This window comes from Erpetoichthys calabaricus, chromosome 13, assembly GCF_900747795.2.
Source record: "Erpetoichthys calabaricus chromosome 13, fErpCal1.3, whole genome shotgun sequence".
In the NCBI taxonomy this organism is placed as follows: domain Eukaryota; kingdom Metazoa; phylum Chordata; class Cladistia; order Polypteriformes; family Polypteridae; genus Erpetoichthys; species Erpetoichthys calabaricus.
This window is the reverse complement of record NC_041406.2, coordinates 81,837,485-81,859,486: the sequence shown is the minus strand read 5'-3', so window position 1 is coordinate 81,859,486 and position 22,002 is coordinate 81,837,485. Positions and strand designations below refer to the sequence as shown.

At 40.5% G+C, this 22,002-nt stretch overlaps 1 protein-coding gene across 1 annotated transcript in view; it reads left to right on the top strand.

The window, feature by feature from the left end:
- The window catches only part of dgkb (diacylglycerol kinase, beta), a 696,992-nt gene that overhangs the window by 617,340 nt on the left and 57,650 nt on the right, over positions 1-22,002 (top strand). Inside the window, exons 23-24 of the mRNA XM_028817172.2 lie at positions 1,589-1,709; positions 10,115-10,175. Of these exons, the coding sequence (XP_028673005.1) occupies positions 1,589-1,709; positions 10,115-10,175 (182 nt within the window). The remainder of the gene's footprint in view (positions 1-1,588; positions 1,710-10,114; positions 10,176-22,002) is intronic.

The window sequence follows — 22,002 nt, the reverse complement described above, 5'->3', positions numbered from 1 at the left end:
AATATTTGTTAGATATTTGAGTGTGGTCAGTAATAGAAAAACTATACTGCTCAAAAAAATAAGGGAACACTTAATCTTCAGTCTAACACCAAGTCAATTAAGCTACAGAGTTATCAATAGGAAGCATATGCGATTGTGAGTCAACTTCACCTGCTTTGGTGCAAATGAAAGTGACAGTAGGTGCAATGGAGAGGCAACAGCAAGTCAGCCCCCAATAAGGAAATGGTTTTGCAGGTGGTGACCACAAACAATGGCTGTCTCCTTATCCTTTGAATTTTGCTAGTGTCCTCCTCGCTACTGGTAGCATGAGGCAGTATCTGCTACTGAATCAGGTTACACCGGTAGTTCAGCTCCTCCAGGATGGCATATCCATATGTGACATTGCAAAAAGGTTTGCTGTGTCTCCCAGCACAGTCTCAAGAGCATGGAGGAGATACCAGGAAATAGGCTGTTACAAGAGGAGAGCAGAACAGGGCTATAGAAGGGCATCAATCCAGCAGCAGGACTGGTATCTGCTCCTTTGTCCATGGAGGAACAGGAGGACCACTACCAGAGCCATACAAAATGACCTCCAGATGGCTACTGGTGTACATGTTTCTGACCAAACTGTCAAAAATAGACTCCATGATGGTGGCATGAGGGCCCAGCATCCTTCAGTGGGACCTGTGCTCACAGCATATCACCATGCAGCTTGATTGGCATTCACCAGAGAATACCACAATTGGCAGCTCCGCCATTAGCGCCCCATTCTCTTCATAGATGACAACAGGTTCACACTGAGCATGTGTGACAGATGTGAAAGAGTCTGAAAATATTATGAAGCCTTCAACATCATCCAGCATACCTGATTTGGGGGGGGGGGGGGGTGGTCAGTAGTGGTCTTGGGAGACATACCTTGGAGGGTCGTACAGACCTTCATATGCTAGGCTATGATACCCTGACTGCTGTTAGGTACTGGGATGAAATCTTCAGAGCCATCGTCAGGCCTCACACTGGTCCATTGGGCCCTGGGTTCCTTCTGGTGCAGGACAATGCCCAGCCTCAAGTGGCCAGAGTGTGTAAGCAGTTCCTGGATGAGGAAGGCATTGATGCCATTGACTGGCTGCACGTTCCACAGACCTGAATCCAATTGAGAACCTCTGGGACATTATGTATCGGTGCATCGGATTCCACCAAGTAGCACCATTGACTGTCCAAGCGCTCATTGATGCCCTGATCAGGGTCTGGGAGGAGATTCCCCAGGATGCCATCCATCATGTCATCAGGAGCATGCCCAGACGTTGTCAGGAGTACATACAGGCATAAGGGGGCCTTACACAAAACTGAGTCACACTATGAGTTTCTGTGCTGAAATTAACGCAAGTTGGATCAGCCTGTGAGGTTGAATCCAACCCTTAATGGGTTGGTGATTTTGAATTCTATTGACCATTGTTACATCATTTCTCAACAAAAAAACATGGTATTATTCAGTACAGATTTTCCAATTGATATATCCAATGTGTTATTTAAGGGTTCCCTTTGAGTAATGTAATTTACCATTCAAATACACATGGCAATACTTACATATATTTTTTATGTTTATTCTTAGATCCTTCAGATCAGCTTTTTGAAGTTATTGGCCTGGAAGGTGCAATGGAAATGGGACAGATCTATACAGGATTAAAAAGTGCTGGAAAAAGGCTTGCTCAGAGTTCCTCTGTCACTATTAGGTAAGATTCTTATTTCCTTTACTTTAATTTCAGATCATTATACCCTGAGCAAAGAACAAAGGCACTGTTACTCCAGCACCATCTTCAGCCTAATAATTAGCTATTGTTGTCAAGCAAATGGACTTTTCCATGATCAGTCTATCATTTCACTTATTTTTATACCTGGGCAGCATGTTATGGCAGTGACTTCAGAAAAGTGGTTTTGAATTTTGGTCCATTTCACTATCTGTGTGAAATTTTCTCCATGTACTCTGGTTTTTACCCACCTCCCAAAAATATGCACATTAGAATAACTGGCAACTATAACATGACCAGTTATAAGCGAGTTATAGGTCTGTATTCATGTGATGGTTATGTATCCCTGTTGGCCTTGCATTCTGTTCTTTAATCAGGTTCAGCAAATTCATTCATGAATTAATAGATCTCTATTTATCCCCTCCATCACAGGCTCTACATTTTTTTAAATATTACATTTAAAATGATTGCTGCTCCACATTTTTTAAGGGTGTACTCACACTTGGCACGTTTGTTCTGTACCGTGCCCAAGCACGATTGTCCCCCCTCCCTATTCCCCCGCTGGCCTGCACTCACACTGTGCTTTCGTCATGACCATCAGACTTTGTGTAAAGCCAAAACAAGATCCGAACATGGAGTGACAACATGCATGTCAAAATGATTTTACTTATTTTGTGGTTATTTTGGAGTCATGTAGGGCAGGATAATGCCCTACCCTCTTACAAATTTGTTGAGTATGCAGAGCAGCATTTTGCTGTTAATCATGCTCCACGAATGACAGTTTTACAGAAACAAATTATGTTAAGGAAGGAATTTGTAGCTTTTCTTGTGAACTACAATTCATGCTCATTGGGCCCAGCACGGAACAATCATACTAGTCAAACAAACTAGACTTTGCAGGGTTAAATGTTGACAAATGTGCCCGGACACTGAACGATTTGCCAATGTGAGTACACCCCAAATATTACATTTAAAATAATTGCTAAGTTCCCTATACAATTTACATTTTATTTATTAATTTATTTATAATGAAGTCAATGGTATGAATAAAACTGATGATTTATGTATTATGATTCATTTTCCCTGGGTGATTTTTCAGCAATTTGTGAATGTTAAATAGTAGAAAAGAACGACCCCTACTTTAATTATGAATGGAAAATGTCATTACTGTACTTTGCTCTGAACTTAAGTTAAAGTATATTTTATATAACATACTAGCCAACCTGCGGCGTACCATACGCCGCATAATCAGGCCAGTTTTTTAATGATTTTTAAGCACAGGGAGAAAATTAACATTTGAAAAATCGGCAATGTAATAAATCAGCAAGAAAAGCAACATTGTAACAATGCACGGAACAAACCAACACACAATCGTCCGTGATTGAAAACTGGCAGACCGACATCGCGCCTTCTACTCCCAGACGGAGGGATAGGGGTGGACGGCGTTCAGGTGCGGAGAAAGGAACGGGAGGAGAGGAGAAGGACGCCCATTCCGCTCTCTCCGTCATGCTAGTGTGCTGATTTTTTGTTCAGTATGCACTGCCTGCTCATGTGCCCACCTCCAACTCGTCACTTGAGTCGTTGTCATCTTTGCACAGTCCAGATACACCTGTGACTCACGTAGACTTTTCATTGCTCTGTGCAGTTTTGGCTGCTTTTCTATATATAATCCACCAAGACACCCGACCACGGTAGTAGCGAGGTGGCAGGGGGGTGTGTACAAAAGGTAGGGACGTAATCAGTGGGAGCGTATGAGTCGCACTTAGTGGGAATTCCACGGTTTGCAGCCCGAATGGGGTTCAACGGCTTACCCACGCCTCTCTACGCCGGGTAGACACATGGTCAATCTCATGCATAATTATTTATTGAATGCTAAACACTTCTGGAAAGACACAGTTGTCTAAAACGGGTTGGTGTGAGAATACAACAGTAAGTGAATGAAAAGATGGAACTCTGGAGAGAGGAAAATACAACACAATAGTGAACCTGCGGCATAACAAATGCCGCATAATTATTTATTGATGGTTGAACACTTCTGGAAAGACACAGTTGTCTAAAAAGGGAGGGTTTGAGGATACAACAGAAAGTGAATGAAAAGATGGAACTCTGGAGAGAGCAACATATAATTGTCCGTGAGTGAAGACTGGTTTTGGCAGATACAGGCATATCTTTTTGAAATTTTGTCCTTGTGCCTTATTAATTGTCATCGCAAATGCCAGTCGAACAGGAAATTGTCTTCGGGTAAAAGTAAAAGGCAAATTGGAATCTGACGGGGTCAGGCATATCCGGGGAATAAGGACAGTTTGTGAGGTTGCAGATGTGATAGTTTTACACTCCAGTACATTACGGTGAATGGTGCTAACAGAGAGTCTAGTGCCATTACAAAGACCTTTTGCAGGCAGGAGGTTTCTGAGAAGCATGATGATGGATCCATTTTTAATTTTGAGTTTATGTGGAGGCATGCCAGTAGGAGTAAGACTATTAAGAAATTCCTCGGGGAATAAAAGATGATCTGCAGGATCATCTGTGACGATGGAGTCCACGGTCATGAAAGTCACCTCATTGTTAGGGATAAGTTTTAGCACTTCTTCATTAAGGTATAGCGAGTCTTCGTTGGTGACGCTTAATATAGCTCGCGTGCTGAGTTGTTCCAGAGTGACAGTTGAGAAGTCGATGTCGCCATACAGTTGTTGAACGGGATCAGAAATTAAAGGAAAACAATGTGAAGGCAATGTCACAGGTGTTCCATTTATCCCATCCCCAACATCAAGGAGCCATTGTGCGAAATGTTGTTCTTCAGGAAGAGCTCTCATATTTGTTGTCAGTGTAAGAACATGCATGTGACGCCACAAAGGGTGCTTGTTAATGCAACTGGCGACAGTAAACGCGCGGGAGCCACGCATAATGACGGGAAGAATTTGTCGGAAATCTCCACCCAATAGTATTGTTTTGCATGTCACCCATGAGGTCACGTAATAACCTGTCAACTGCCTGGAATGCGTATGTGTGTGTCATTGGCGCCTCGTCCCATATAATAACTTTGGATTGTAGAAGATGTTGAGCATGTGGTGAGGAAGGTTTGATGTTGCATGTGGAAGTAGTAGTGAGCTTCAACGGTATTTTAAAAACAGAATGAGGAGTTCGTCCTCCCAGTAATAATGTTGCAGCTATTCCTGTAGATGCTACAGTTGTAGCAATGTCTCCCCTAGCTCTGATGGTATGAATCAGGGTTTTGTACACAAAGGTTTTCCCTGTTCCTGCAGGACCATCCAAGAAGAAGCATCGGGGATGGGAATTGTTATATGCAGCGTGTAAAACAGTATCAACAGCGTGTTTCTGTTCTGTGTTGAGTTTGTCGTAGTGTTCTATAGCGTGTGAGTTTTCAGCCTGAGCGTCGAAGGTGGGAGATGAATGACACAGTGGAGAAATGTCAGTGGGGGGTAGGTGTAATTTGTGCAGGTTGAAGCCATGTGGTTGCAGCATGTCATTAATGTCAGCGAGAGCATACATGCAAGCGGTGGTTGTGGAATATTTTGTGAGAAAGTCTTCAGAAAGGGAGAGTTTATGCGTGTCCCAAAGGTGTGGAACATTGTGTGGTTCACCGAAGACACAGATGAAAACGAACATTTCTCGCAAGAATCGTGGCATTCGTATCTGGGATGCCTCTGAAAGAGTATCATGCCATATCTTGTTGTCTTTAAGAAGACCTAATTCTTGGCAAGCTTCTTTGAAAGTGCAACATTCGATACCATTGACTGTTCGTAGATGGTGAAAACTTGTGATACCCACGCAACGGGTAAGGAAAAGTCTGAGGTAATAACGTTCAGTGTCGTTAATGGCAACAACAGGCATTCTACCGATCACTTTTGTGCCTCCTCTGATTCTCTTTTTCCATTTTCCTGAGGATTTTTGAAATGTGTAATGTTGTGGAACATCAGTGTAATGTAACTCTACAGCTTCAGGATCTGTTTTGTTGAGTTCAAACCATGCTAACAGCATAGTGTTTTTGTGGACGTGTCTTTGGAGCGCTTGTTCCTCGTGACCCTCATGAAAGAAGATGAGTTGTTGTTCCGGCAAATGAACTGGTAGTCAGGTAATGACGTGAGATTTTTCTGATAGGCTGTACTCGTTCAAATGCCACATAGCCTCAGGAGCACTAACATACCTACCGTCAAGGAAAGTCTGTATTTCGTCATGTTGAAAAATATCATCGGCTGGCTCCCTGCGAAGTGCAATTGATGCAGCGTCGTGTCCTTTGTACACATACTTATAAAGATACTTGATACATTGAATGGACGTGCAAACTTCAACGTTAATATGAGCATTGAATTTCTGAGAAAGCCACGGATTGTAAGGAACTATCCAACGGTTGTCGATATCATATTTGCCAACAACGGCAGTTCTCCCTTGTCTTCTGCGGTATATGGGGTAGCCTTGTGTGTTTTCTTGAGTCTCCGCATTGAAGTCTTTCGGGAAATTTTTGGTACATGCGCCGTCTTTCATGCAAGGTGATTTGGCGTTGAGCGTGCCACACGGACCATGCACCATGCATTTAGTGACAATTTGGAAAAGTCGAGGGTGTATTTCAGGATTTGGAAGCTCAGCACAAACATATTTGTCTATATCATCCTTGGTCCTTATTTTGGATTGTGAGTCAAGTGTAAATAACATATGGCAATGAGGCAATCCTCATTTTTGGAATTCAATGACGAAGATGTAAGCGAGAACATTGCCGAAAATTTTCCTTTCCAGAATATCTGTTAGAAAATGTCGCAGTTTGATATGAAAGACGCGAGCAACGATGTCAGGTCTGTGTTCTATTTGCTCATGATGGGAAATGGCGTTGCAGATTTCCGGCCAAGCAGGATTGCAGGTGAAGGTTAAGAATAAGTCAGGCTTTCCACATTTGCGGACAATTGCCATCGCGTCTTGGTAGTTCTGTTGCATGTACCTTGGACTGCCTTGAAAGGTAGAGGGAAGAATGATCAATTGTCCAGGGCGGAGGTCATGGTGATGTGCTTTCGCAGTGACAGCATCCATAAGTCCTCTGTATTGCTCTACACGCAAATCTTGTTGATGTGAGCGAAGGTAATGTAGACGCACGCCTTCTGTTCTGACATATGCGTCGACGATGTATTGCTGGAAGAGTTTGCCACTGGAATGCAAGACACTAAATGAAGATCTCATGGCAAGCCTGAAAGCATAAAACTGGAGCTGTGTGACTCGCGTTCTTTTCGCGGTTCGCTTTTCCTCAACATGGGTTAATTGTATGTGCCAGCCTGGATCTCCGTAAGGGAATAGCAGTGGATAAACCATGGGGTCACAGTTCATATTGAGAACAGAGATACGTTTGCAAGCATCTCCCCTTGGATATATGCAAATGTCACGTTGTGCAGGAGGTTCCCCGTCTTCACCTACAAAGATAGCAGCAACATCAGTTTGACAGGACGGGGCATTATACCTTCTCATATCCAGACCTGGATTTTCCATGAACACCATTCGTACAGCAGTAACAGGGTTACCGTGAGTGATAATGTCATGCATTTGCATGTAAGACTTTGCGAAGGGATTAACCTGTCGTATCATGTTGTCTAGTTGAAGCAACAAAATGTCACTGCAAGCGCTATTACATTCCTTTTGCAAACGTTGACTGGTAGCCTCAGCAGAATCGAAGATATATAGCTGACCGTATTGTGGTGACGTGTCAGGATTGGTATATAAAGGAGAGACCTGGTGATAAATTTGACTGTGGATTCTGAAAGGCATACAGTCCTTGTCCAGATGGTTGAGCAATGTGTGCGCCCATTGACGCGAAAGCTAAAGCAGAGTTGTATTCCCTGATATGATCACAGTAATTTCGGGACAGCGGGTTCTTGCCAGTCAAGAGGTCTTCTAATAAAAGAGGGGGTTTGGATAGCGGTGGCAAAGACACCTTGCCGGCATGACAACACTTAGTGTAATGTCTGCTGGCCAATGAAGAGCATTGCAAGAAGCACATAGTGCGGTAGGTAGGCCAATGTTATGTTCTTGGACGTGAATGGCGGTATCTTCTTGAAAAGCTGCAGAAAAGTGAATGCCATGTTTGTGCATAAACGATTTAGTGCTGTGTTGACACTGAAGGGAATTGGAATGAGTTGTGTCGAAGCATTGCTGGGAATGTTCACATTGCATAATTCGTTCAGTGGAGTGTGTTTTTAAATGCATGTTAAGAAATCTCTGCACTCGGAACGTTTTTGAACAAATCGTGCATTCAAAGATCTGTTTGGAATGCGTTTGTTTAGTGGAGTGGGTGTTTAAATGTGCTTTGAGATATTTCTGGCGTGTGAAGGTTTTGGAGCAGTGTTGACACTGAAAAGAATTCATCAGGGAATGTGTTTTGAGATGGTTAGTAAGGTATCTGCGTGCATGAAAGTGTTTGTCGTAAATTTTGCATACAAATCTTTGTGTTGAATGCATCTGCATATGGTTGTGGAGAGCCATCTCACCTGTGAAGTCCTCGTTACAAAATGTGCAATTGAAGGTGAGAGTGGAATGAGTTCGTAAGTGTTTCTTGAGAGCGCGAGTTGTTTTGAAGCATTGTCGGCAATGTTCACATTGCATCATTCGGTTAGTGTTGTGTTCAGATATCTGTGCATTCTGAAGCTTTTGGAACAAAAGGTGCATTGAAAGTCCTGTGTGAAATGCATGTGTTCAGGGGAGTGTGTCTTTAAATGTTTTTCAGGAAGAGGAGAGTGGGCAGGTGAAGTCACATTAGTGTGGCGAGCAAGTGGGTGTGCACCCTGTGTGCACATACCGACAGAGTCAAAAGATGTCAACAGAAGGTTATCACGTGGGTATTTGAGAGGCATGAGAACCTCGTAATGTCCATGATCCAAAGAACTGCTAAAGAGCAGGGATATGAAGAGACGCTGGGCCGGATTGTAAACTCAAGGAGAGGCATGAGGACGTTCTTGGAAGTAAATGCTGATAGTAGCTGGAAGGATTTGGGACATTGCCACAATTTCTGCCTTGACACCATAGACTCCGGACGTATTCATGTAGTCAGCGTATTGTTGAGCAGACTGTATAACAATGCCTCTGTGACTAACAACAACAGACACCACGTCACCGAAGTTATCCCAATGTTGGCAAACAAAGCTAACAGCCATGTTACGAAGTTTGAGAGCAACAGTTTCGTCAATGACATTTTTCCAAAAAAACCTGACTGACAGAAACAAACAGTTACCTGAAGCAGGAATTTCTATAACATTGAAAGAAGTGTTGTTTCCATGAAATACTTTTGAAGCGGTAGCCATGGAGGGCAAAAGAATAGTCAACGTGGCTCACAGCTGGATTTGGACCGCAGCACAGACCAAAGCGAGTGAGTATGTGTTTGATAAGCTGTTTGAGTTGGCGGGCAGTGGTCTGAGGTGCGTTCCTGAGCACGTGGGAGGAGGGGCAGAGTTTCTGGGCGGGGCTTCATTGTTCCTTTCGCATGGTTTTTCATGGTGGACGCAGTCGGGTGTCGAAACCGAAAAAAATAATTAAAAGTCAACGTGGCTCAGACGTGCATGTGGACTCCTAGCACAGACGAAAGGGACTAACTGGGTGGTCGGTGAGTTTTTGCGTCCGGGCACATGGGCAGGCAGTGTGAATGCCTAGAGAGCGAGGGTAGACGCGGGCCGGTGAAAAAGGAGGGTTGGTGGGCAGGGAAACGTCTTCCGTGTTCCTGCAGGACCATCTAAGAAGACGCATGTTTGTCGCGGATGCGAATTGCTGTATGTAGCGTGTAAAACAGTTTGCTATGGTGCACGAGGTCGTGCGTCGTAACCGAAAACTCGGTTTTTAAAGACTGCTTACTTCATTGTGTTTTACCCTCAGTTGTAAAGGATTGTTTTAAGGATCCCATGGGATACCCCTCGCAAACTGTTTTACACGCTGCATATGGCGATTCACGTCCGCGAGAAACATGCCTCTATGAACAGTCAACGTGGCTCGGAGGTGCATGTGGCCTCTACAACAGACGAATATAAATGACGCTGTTTTTTGTGTGTTGTTGCGTCCGAGTTGGTGGGCGTGGCTCTGCGAGTTGTCGTCGTATCCAATGGTCTTAGAGTTGGTGGGCGTGGCTCCTTCCTGCGTGCGCCATGGGTGTCTTACTTGTCGGCGGCTTAGTGAATCCACGCCCCTTCCGGCGTGCTTTCCATGGTTGTCTTGCCTTAGTGAATTATATATATAGATTACCCTAAAGACATTTCTTATAATAGCTTTGATACAGAGTATGCTTTCTAAGAAATACTGTTTATTTTAAAGTGAGTCTTTGATATCCTGTTATTATAAATGTTAACAATTTTTTAATATTGTTTATTGTTGTTAGCATTATAAAATATTTGTTTTATTTTTATATCAAGGACCAGCAAGTCTCTTCCAATGCAGATTGATGGAGAACCTTGGATGCAAACACCATGCACAGTAAGCTATCCCTCATTGTTTTAGCAAATATTGATTATATGGTGGTGTTTCAATAAGTTTTAAATAAATATCATGGTGTGTTCAGTAAAAAGGTAATCTCCCTCACTCCTACCCATAATCAGATGTGCTGGGACAGCAGTATTTTTACGGCAAGCTATACACAGGATGCTATATAGTTCAAGAAAAAAATGTCATAATTCTGTGCCGTAAGCAAGTGTTCTTCTAAGAAATGACCTTCTAAGAAAATGTTTAAAATAACCTTGGAGTATTGAAGGTAATACTTTGAAAGAACTGACAATTGTTTGTGGATACATGTTTGGTTTACTGTATTAGTTAAACCTACTGTGATGTTTTTAGGTTAGACTTAATGTTGAAATATATTGCTTGATTATTTTGTGAAAAGAAAAATGTAATGAAAGAAACCAACCACTAACAATTTAACTCTGAGCGATACAGGGAAAAAATGTTTTTCAATAAAATATCCTGAAACCAATAATAGTGATATTGATGCTAAACTATATTGATATTATTTAATTTGTTATTGTAGCCTTCTGTAACATTTACAAGCTATTATACTTGTTACTACTACAAGCTACATCTAAATTCATTTTCTAACTATAAAAAAACAATGTGACAAAACTGTAATAATTGGGGTACTTACTAAAATCATACTGTCTAAATGCTGAAGGTTTTGCAGTACAGGTCTTACTAAATTCTTGGCAGAGAATTACATATAACATTATGTTAGGTCAGAAGAAAGTGCAGTGCCCGTCATATCATTAGACTCTTTAAATACACTTGACAACAACACGTTAACTTGATTGTCCAGACAAGTGTCCACAATTCTGTTGACTGAGCAGGCCCAACTCTGCAAACAAAATATAACATACATTTTCTTGTACCTGCTGTGATACCATTTTTGACAACTTAAAAAAGACTTTTCATCCGAGTGTGTGTACCACCCTGAGACCAAAAATGATAGAAAAAGGTGCTTTTACAAACTACTATAATGTAGTCTTGTGGGATCAGACTTGATTTTCGAATGAGAATTCACGTCCAAAGACAACCCTTTAGAAAGTTTGTAGTGAATAGTGGGTACTGAAAGGGCTACACCCACAGGGTTTCTTCCTAAAAACTCACTCCAAATTTCCTTCAGTCTGGGCACTTTAAATGTTTGGGGTTGCAGTGTCTCATGTCTACTCATGTATTAGAATGGGAGAAAAAGAAACTGAACAGAAACTCTTGACACTGATAAAATAGAAAGCTACATTTTCTGTTATCACTTCACAAGAGCTCAGTTGTACAAGGTAACTGAAGCTTAATAATTAATTTGAATATTGTGATGAGTGTGGTGAAAGAAAAGACAGACAGACATACACATGTAGACCACTTCAGGTACTTGGCCTCATGCAATTGAGAAGTTCTTCACGTTGCTACAATATACTGTATTTCTCTTATTTTGACTATTGCATCACTATGTGGCATAACAACAGCAAGTAGAGTTTACATAAGCATTGTGGTCTGTGTATACACTGCATATTAAAACTCTGCAGCTATACCCTGTCATGACGGGTTTGCATTATACAATTAGACAATAATGTTAACTTACTTTAGTTATTTGTTTATGTGTGCAGTCAGAAGGTGGATAATGACTCCTTCTGTGGTTCTGCTGAAAAATGTCTTTGTAAATTCTCCTAATATATAACTTCATCAAATAAATCAAGCAGAAAATACCTTACTTTCAAAGCTTAAGAGTAATGTATGTGACGTTTACATGTGTCTATGATTTTGGCCTAGCCAAACATTTCACTCTCTGTGCTTCATTTTGTTTATTTTGGGATATATATGACATCCTATTTAAAATATTATTAAGTACCTTCCCAATGCTTCTTGTTAAATCTTTTTAAAATACTGTAATGAGTGTTTGGTATATGAGTGAACTACAGGCAGAATAGCTTTACACGGCATTGACAAACAAAACATACTTTTCTATTTCAGGGAAAGAGATAGCTGCCACCATGAGGCAATATATTTGATACACACATTATGCTGTACATCATAGAAGGGCCAATGACAGAAGGGTCTGTGTAAAACACCTGAGTAAAAAAAATCAAGTGTAGGTGAGATACGAAGAAGGCAGATTCACCAGCATTTGTGTGTCAGCTTTTACCCCTCCAGATCAGAGAATGTCTAGTTCCATTGCCTCAAAACACCACTCACATCTACAGTTATTCCCAGTTTCAAATAAAAACTAACAGCGTCAGATCCCTAGGGCGGTAGTATGCATCGTGATCGTGACTGAGAGAATAAAAGTGAAAAAAAAACCGGTAACTTTTACAGTTACTGTTACAGACGCAAAATATAGGAGGCAGTCGGGATCAAACTGGAAGCTGTTGTTTTATCCTTGAACCTTTTGTGAAAGTGTTTATTTGATCTTTGGACTTCAGGCTTTATTCCAACATTTTGTCATTTACTACTAAAATATGAAAAACATTTCTGTTTTAACAATGTGTTTACACAGATTATTGTAGAAACGGAATGCACATGAAATGCATGTGTTCCAAATAATAATCTATTATTTCCACTCTAAAACTCCAGCACTTCACTCCCAGTTAATCAAGGCATGAGCCGGGAGAACTTTGTGCACGTTCTGCGGCGGTGGGGGGATGGAATAGCAGGCTGCTTGTTTGCTTGTCTTTATCAGCACATTTACAGGACAAAAGATGCTGAGGAAGAATTGTGATGGGATTTAAGGTGGGTCGGATCTACAAGTTTTTTCGTATTCTCGGGTAATTCTAGTGTTAAGCTCTTCACTTACACCCACATAGCTTACTTGGGAGGAAAGGATGATGAATTGCAACACTGCACTCAAGTGTTAAAAAATCATGATAGAAGCACAAGCAGCAAACTTGCAAATAAGTGTCTGAGCAGAAGGGTGTGGTGCTAGCCCTTTTTATGGACTTACTCAAATATTATTTCCAAAAATTAGTATATACTAGTAACACTAGGACCTCCAGTCCTTGAAGAAATGTGGCCTATATGCCTCTCAAAAAATAAACAATCCCAGATCACTCCACCAAGGATCCTGTAACGTCTTTCACTGCCACCTGATGTTGCCATGGATCTTTTCCTGAGATTCTCACTGCCATTGTCTTCTTGTCAGCCATGTGAGGCGGCAACGCAGCTACTTGGCGTGCAGAGGACCTGAAGCCCAATAAAGTGGTGGAGGAAGCCCACACCCTCCAATAGTTTGGTAGTGTATGATTTTCTGTGGTGCTCGGTGTGTATGACTGGTACTTTCAATGGAAACGTTTGGTTGAGCTATGCAATGTGCTTCATGGTCAAGAGAGCTTATCAAGGTTCTTTCCCTGTCAGCAATGCTGCTTGCTCACATTGCCATGCTTTTCATGTTAGCCACACTTGGCACAGCCATCAGCAGTGTATCTGTTTGCGGAGAGAGTGTTGACCATGTTGAGAGGTTTACTTACCTTGGCAGTGACATTCATGTCTCTGGTGACTCTTCCTATGAAGTCAGTAAACGGATTGGGAAAGCATGGGGGGTCATGAGGTCACTGGAAAGGGGTGTGTGGTGCTCCTGATATCTATGCAAAAGGACGAAGGTCCAAGTCTTTAGAGTCCTGGTGCTTCCTGTCTTGCTATATGGTTGCGAGACATGGACGCTATCCAGTGACCTGAGACGAAGACTGGACTCCTTTGGTACTGTGTCTCTCCGGAAAATCCTTGGTTTGACTTTGTGTCGAATGAGTGGTTGCTCATGGAGTCCCGAATGAGGCACATTACCTGCATTGTGAGGGAGCGTCAGTTACGGCACTACGGCCATGTGGCGCGTTACCCCGAGGGTGATCCAGCTCATAAGATCCTCATTGTTGGGGATGCGAATAGCTGGACCAGACCAAGGGGTCATCCACGTAACACCTGGCTGCGGCAGATAGAGGGTCATTTCCAGAGGGTGGGACTGGACTGTGTGTCTGCCTGGGGGGTTGCAAACCAGGATCCCGAGTTGTTTCGTTGTGTAGTGGGTGCGGCAACGGACTGTACCAGTGCATGCTAGCCAACTTGACTTGAATTGACGCACCTGTCAAGAGAAGGACCCCAGCACCTAATTTCATGGCCGAGGTAGCCAGCATGTCTAATTCATGTGTCCTGTTGTGCATATCATGGTATAAGCTGTCTGTTGAGACTAAGATCAAGTTTCAAAGTGAGGAGTTTGTGAGTTTTTGTGTGACAGATAGACAACCATTAGCATTTTATATATATAGATAACTCCATTTAAGCCTGTTATTTCCCAACTTTCTCTCAGTGAAAAACCACAGTGACAAGATCTTGATTATATAAAAAATATTATATTGACCAGTTTATCTAGTTTAAAGTTTTTCTATGGATGCTATATTAGAAAATTATTTTACTTATCTGTAAACCTTTATTTATCTTGAACTACTTTAAAAAAATCTTTATTTTCTTATATTCTGAGCTCCTTTGCATTTTTTTGGCTTCACAAATCTTTTTTTAAACTTGGTTTGAGAATGGCTGTTTTTCTAATGTCAAATTAACCATTTTGTTATGAAAAATTACCCTGTGGCCAGTCATGAAGTTCTTTACCTATGACATTATTGCTAATTTCCTATTTAAGAAAATGTCATGCAGCCCTCGATAACCAAGCTATTGTATGCATATAAAAACAAACTAAAACAAATTTTTATTGGTATTAGTTAAAGAAAGTTTTTAACAATTCTTTGGACCTTGGATTCTTGTTATTTTTGACTGAAATTTTTGATCAAAATTTTAGATTTGTTAGATAATGCTTTTGTTTTCTTTTGGCCTCAGGCCATGGCTTTTTAACATTATTTTGCCTTGCTTCTTTCTGACCACTCTTAACATCTCCTGGTTAAATTCTTCCTTCTTTTTGTTGTTTTGGAAAAGCAAGTTTTCATCTTGGTTATAACATTGCTTAACTCTTGAAGTTAAGTTAATACTGTGTGGTATGATAATTGAGTTGTTTGGTGCAGCCATGTGCAAAGATGTTTTATATCAGCCTACTTTATCTTGGAATGCAAGACTAAATGATTACTCACTTTTAGTCTGTGGTCAGGACAGCTTCATAATAGAATGAATGGAGGAAATAGCGTGCAGAGGGCATTATCTCCCCCAGATTGCTAGATAGCAGCCCCCCTAGATTGCAAAGGTGCTTCCGATTTTCACTGGGCACACAGAGCATTAGAGTTTGGTGGCTTAGTCATGTTGGCTTCCAGGGGTGTTGCCAGGGGCTGCTGGAGAGTCCTACTTCGTTGGTCTTCAAACCGGAAGTGCTTCCAGACCATGCTATAGGAAGCCCGCTGCCTTCATTCAGACTGCTAGAGTCGGGAGGAGGTGGACAGTTTGCTGGAGGAGGCAAAGATAAAATGTTCCAGGGTGCTGTGGGAAATATTTGCTATAAGAGTTTCCCACGAATAAAATCCACTTTGTGTCAGGTGTTTGGGGAGCTGCAGCGGCCCCTACAAGTCACATTCTTATTTTAATTGTTGCTCAAAGTTACTCCCAAGAGAACTGAAGGATATTTTATCACGCACTTGACAATAAATGCTACAAACACAACTGCCACAGACAACACTAGGCTGTGAACATACTTGCCAAGGCCTGATCATTTCACAAACACACATACTTCAAATGCTCTGCCCAATTACTTGGCTATTGTGTGAACTTTTCAAACACAATTTCTTTTTTAAGAGTTTTTTAAATAGTAATATATATGTAACAGATGTATGGTCACACTTATAGGTAATCTAACTTAGACACCATTAAAATATCCGACTACGCCACCCAGTTTTATTAAGAGACTGGGAACTCCTGAAATTTACCAATAATAGCACACAGGTTTCTTTAAATTGGGCGGTGAGTAAACACACAATGAAAGACACAACAGTAATTTTAGAAAAAAGCAACAGTAAGTTCTGTTACATAAAACAATATAAGGTACATTAAAAAGATAAGCGAACATAACAAAAACTAAACATATCAGGAATCAATTTCCTTTTTTTAAAAAAGGAAAATACACAGTCCACCCTCTAAAAGTCCGTTAAAAACAAGAATTGGAGGATACAACCTTTAGTGGTGCAGAGTCCAGTTTGTGCACTGTGTTACCCCAACACTTAATTGTTCAACTGTCCATGGATGCACTCTGTTCCCCGGACACTCGTCCCCTACAGAAGTTGTGTCAAATTGTTGAATCCCTGTCAGCGTCTCTTCGTTGTTCCTTTTTCTTTCACTCTGGGCTCCTTGTGTTGCTGGGACCTAGGCACGCCTCATTTCTCGTCTGTCAGCTTCGCTTGGTCCTTTCATGCGGATTCCCTCTCTTGATGAACCCACATCTGGCGTCTCTTTGTGGAACTGTCTCTTCCTCCCTGGAAGTGTTGCCGTCCTTGTGCCTCACGTCGTGCCAGCCAGGTACCCTTGTCTGCCTGCAAACCCCTGTGCTCTGTCCGAGTGCCTTGGCAGCGTTTTCTGTGGACTGTCCCCTCTGCCTTCTGCTGCCAGGAGTTTTTATCTACTTCAGTCCCTGCCATTATCAGTTCTGGACAATCAGATTAAACAATGGTATATCTGCATTTACTGGGTTTAACAATTAATGAAAACACAAGTGAAAAAAAGGAATTGTTACCAATCATGAATAAGTACAGATATGCTGATTAGAAACCAATATTTCCAAGTCAGGTAAATACAGACATCCTCCAAGGCCAGACTTCAAAGTGGCGACTCCTTTGCAAGACAGCAAATACTTACACAAACAATCCTGACACAATCAGTAACTGGATTATCCAGGATCCTCCAAGGAAGCAGCAGTTCTTTTATCACACGTGGTATTGTTTGTAAATCTCAACCAGCCATAAACTTCAAAGTGGTGACTCCTTTGCAATACAGCAAATACTTACATCCTGCAGACAGCCTTTTAACTTCTCACCCCCCAGTCCCAACAATGGGTGCCTAATGGAACCACCCAGTGCACAAAAAATGTCCCCCTCTGACATATGTTTTTAAATACTTGAAACCACTAAATTCTAAAACCATGGCTTACTTGATTCCTTTCAAAAGACAAGGATTAAATCAGCTATTTGTCCTTAAACGTATTTCCTTTTAATGTACAGTGTACATTGTGCAGTGCTTGCTGTAACATGTAAGACTGAACAGTTGCTCTTACTTCATATGCCGTGAAGACCTTTGAAAGGCTGATCCTAAAATAACTATGAGCCCTTGGTTTCAGAACATCTGGATCCTCTGCAGTTTGCCTATCTGCCTGTTTACCCTCTACACAACAGACTTACAGCAGAATACCAGTGCTTGCCCCTTGCAGAAATTTTCAGATGACCCCTCCATCATAGATTGCATTAATAATGGGAGACAAGTCAGAGTATAGAAAGGTTGTGGAATACTTCATGTTGTGTTGCAGGGACAACATCCTGCAACTCAAAATCAACAAGACAAAAGAGATGGTGGTGAGCTTCCAGGATGCCAAGGAGCATCTGAGACCAGTCACTATTCAGGGAGGATGTACAATTGTTGCAGATCAACAAGTATCCAGGGGTTCACATAAACAATAAATTAGACTGGTCTGACAACACAGTGATGTTGTGCAAGAAGGGCCAGAGCAGATTGTACATGCTAAGGAGACTCAGGTCTTTTGATGTATGCAACAAACTGCTGGAAATGTTCTGTGGTGTTCTACACTGCAGTCTCCTGGGGAAGCAACTTGAGCTCAAAAGAAGCACAATGCCTGAACAAACTTTTCAGGAAAGACTGCTCCATCATAGGGCAGACGCTGGACATACTGGAATCTGTTGTGGAAAAGAGAATGGTGGCAAAATTGGATGCCATCATGAAAAATCCTCTCCATCCTCTCCAGCTGCTGCTGTCTTGCAGCACTTCGAGCCACAGGCTCATTACACCACAGTGTCCTAAGAAGCACCTCTAGGGGTCTTTTCTGCACACTGCTATCAGGCAATTCAATGTTTCCCCCAATGTACTATTTCAGTTCATTTTGAAGTATCTGCACACCATATATTAGTTAATTTATTTATCGGTGGATTGATTGACTTGTTGGGTATGTTATTTGTCCTGTTAGTCTGTATCCTCGTTTTTTTATGTTTCTGCTGCTGTATGCATCTGAATTTTCCCCTTGGAATTAATGGAGTTTATGTAATCTAATCTAATCTGATGGGGCAGACATAAACATATTCATTTTATTTTCTTTATTTAGCAATTAGTTGCCTGACCCATCCAGCTGCTTCGTTTGTGACATACACTTTATTATATTTGATTCACCTTGCTTTAACTAAAGAAAATAAAATACACATTTTTAAAAATACACCAAATTAATGCATTGCACACTATTTCTATTAGAGACAACTCAGTGGCTGTACCCTGAGGAGGTGTTTTCTTCATTTCCCTCAGGTCTGCAGAATCACATTTTGCTGTGAAAAACTAACATTCTCAAAAAGACATAGTATAGTTATTCTTAACAATTTAACAAGATTCAAGTAGCAAGAAATACTGTCTGGCAGGAAAGACCAGTCATGTGTTTTCTACACTTAAGTTTTCCAGTACAAGGTCAAGAGTAGTTGCACCATATCACAGCAAATATGGACCCAACACAGAATATAATACAAAACAGTCTCACACAAGGTTAATTTTTTTGTCTCAGAAGTCAAACTAACTAGATTGCTTTGGACTGTATAAAGCAATGTGATATATATTTCTTCCTTATATTCATTTATATTATCATCTGGTTATACCTTCAGTTAATGAATTTGTTGTTACAAGTAGTAATATTTATTTTGCAGTGCTCATATTCAGTGTTTATTAAACCCAAATATAGACATGGATATCTTTTTCCATTTTTCATTTGTGTTGTTCAGTACTTCATTAATCGAATCACAACCGGCTCTTTGCTAAAGAAGAAATTCCAGTGGTGACATTTGTATATTCAGTACATTTTTTTCTACCTTACAGATCTTTGACATTTATTTCCATTCACCATGGGGGAACTTGTTAGCCACCAGAGACACTGCTTCATAGTAAGCAGATCATGTTGTGAATGAATTTCCTGTCTTTCTGTCATTAAGCTGTTGGGAAGTACAACTAGTTTGCAACTCCAACTGTGTGGCTCACTCCTGTGCTGTAGTTCTAAACTTTGGCTGAATGAGCCAATGACCACCCCCTGCCCCAGCTGCATTCCCACTGACGGGGTTTTAGATATACATGGACAAAACATTCACAATATTATTACAATAGATGGACTAGAATTAAGCAAATATATACTTTATATTTTAATGCCTTCAGTACAAGTAATTCTTACCCTTCCTATTACTTCAATGACTCATTTATAATACTAGAACCAAGCCAAAATAAAATATTTTGCATGATATTGTCTTCATGTTTTCAGCAGATCCAGAATGCATTGTCTGATCTCACAAATGATGACAATCCTTCTCTTGATAATGTGAATAACATCCCTATTCATAACTTCATATTGCCCCTTCTGAACTATTGCAAGAAAAAACAAATTAGGTAATTAGTACAGCAAATAACCATGGTGGAAATGAGAAATTAATGAGAAACTTTGTTTGCATTTGCCACCTTGAATATTTAAGTTTATCTTTCTTGTGACATCTTGATTTTCACTTCTGCATTCTTCAGATTTAATGGAAAAATGTTTTTTAATTCAATATATACATGAAAACAAAACTTTGAACTACTGAAACAAACTGAAACCTGCAAAGAAATAAAAGAAACACAAAGACATCATGTAAAATTAAATTTGTTATGCTCTTATTTGCAAGAGAGAATTGAAGTAAAAGAAATGTGTGCAAAAATAGACTAGGAGATATATATTTTTGAGAGGGAGCAGTAACGTGATCAAAGAACTGACAATAAGGAACATTTCAGAAAAAAACAACCATAATGAGAACACAGTGATAAAACTTTTAGTCTTAAATGAAATCCTTTCCCTAACTAAATTACTAACCATTTGTTTTAAAGAGTTTCAAAACTAGATTAGTTTGACCATCATCCTGCCATCTTGTCATTAAATTGTGAGAAACGTCACATGACTGGCAATGGCACGACAACCATAAACAACATGGCCATGGCCATGAAACAGTTACCCAAAAAGGCAGCCATTCTAAGAAAACAATCAAAATAAAATGGTTCTGTGAAGGTCTGAAAAATGCATGTTATAAATTTAAGTTTTGGGCATGCTCTGTCTCTCTTGGCATGTCAGAGGACTGGGACTTTGTGAATTTTGGTCTGCTTAACTTGGTTAAGCAAAATGGGGGTGGGGAGAGGAGGATGTTGGGAGGCAGAGAGAGAGAGAGAGAAAGAGAACTTTGCTCTTTCTTATTTAACACTAGCTAACATAGCTGAAATACCCGGCATTGCCCGGGAGGAAAATAAAGTGGTTTTTTTTAATTGTTTGAGAAAAATATAAATGAAAAAACCACAACTTTAAAAATAAAAATAAATTAACAAACAATGAAGACTCACTAATGTGCTTGTCTTGCGGTCTTGTATGTATGTTATCATCCAGTTGATGCTCGGAACCAGCAAACTCTATTTAATTTCAAAAGCAACAGGGACACGGTGGTGCTCAAACATAAAGAATGCTGGCAGTCACCTCCAGTTCGCCCTCTGGTGGTTGTTCCGAGTGTCAGCTGGATGATAACATGCATACAAGACCGCAAGATAACCCCCACCCTACCCAGAAGGGGGTGCGTTATGGTTGATTTCACCTTACAGTATTTTTAGTCGACCAATGAGAAACGTGTACCAAGTTTGGAAGTGATGCTGGAACATACATACAAACACACACACATACATTGACTTTTATATATATAGATTAGATTTCTACTCTAATAACCTTTATTGCCAACATAACATAGCCAAACACCTGGAAATAATATCAAATCTAGGTCAACGCTATCATATGTAAAACTGTAATAGCCTTACTTTAAGACTATAAAATGTAAACAAAAGTTCCGAAGCAATGTTTTTATAACCAAACAGTAAACTTTGTGAGCAGGAATGTCAAAGGTCTCAATTATGAAGTAAAGAGAAAGAAAGTATTCACTCACTTAACAGGGAACTCACATAATAAGTAAGAGCCAGTTTCAGCTACAAAGGGATTGGATTGGCTAAATTTTTCACTCCAGCTATACAAAGAAAACTAGGGGTGTGTGGGAATCTTAATACACAGAACTATCCCATTTGTAACATCAGACGTAATATGTGATCATAAAGAGCGATATGTTATAGTGATTTGCATTTAATTTAATACTAAAGTGATTCCAATAAATAATTATGCATCTAAGGTGGATGATAGAGTTTTTATCCAAAATGTATTCACATCTGTTCCTAATTTGAACACACATAGAATTATAATGGCCAGAGACTTTAATTGTGTTTTAAATGCAGACCTGGATAGGTTTTCAGCTACAGCTGCAATAACATCTAATACTGCAAAAATTACACAGCTTGTAAAGGATCAGAGCTTATCAGACCCATGGAGGTTTTTAAATCCTAACCTTAGAGCATATTCCTTCTCACAAGTTCATCATGTTACTCAAGAATAGATTATTTCTTCATATGTAATAATTTTTTGTCCATTATCAAATCTTGTATATGAGACACTATTGTTATCTCTGACCACGCCCCTCTAATCATGGAGCTTAATTTACTATGCCCTACATACTCATCTTTATCATTATTTTCTGGATACAAATGCATCCCCTGAGTTCTCTGCACAAATACTCTGAAACTC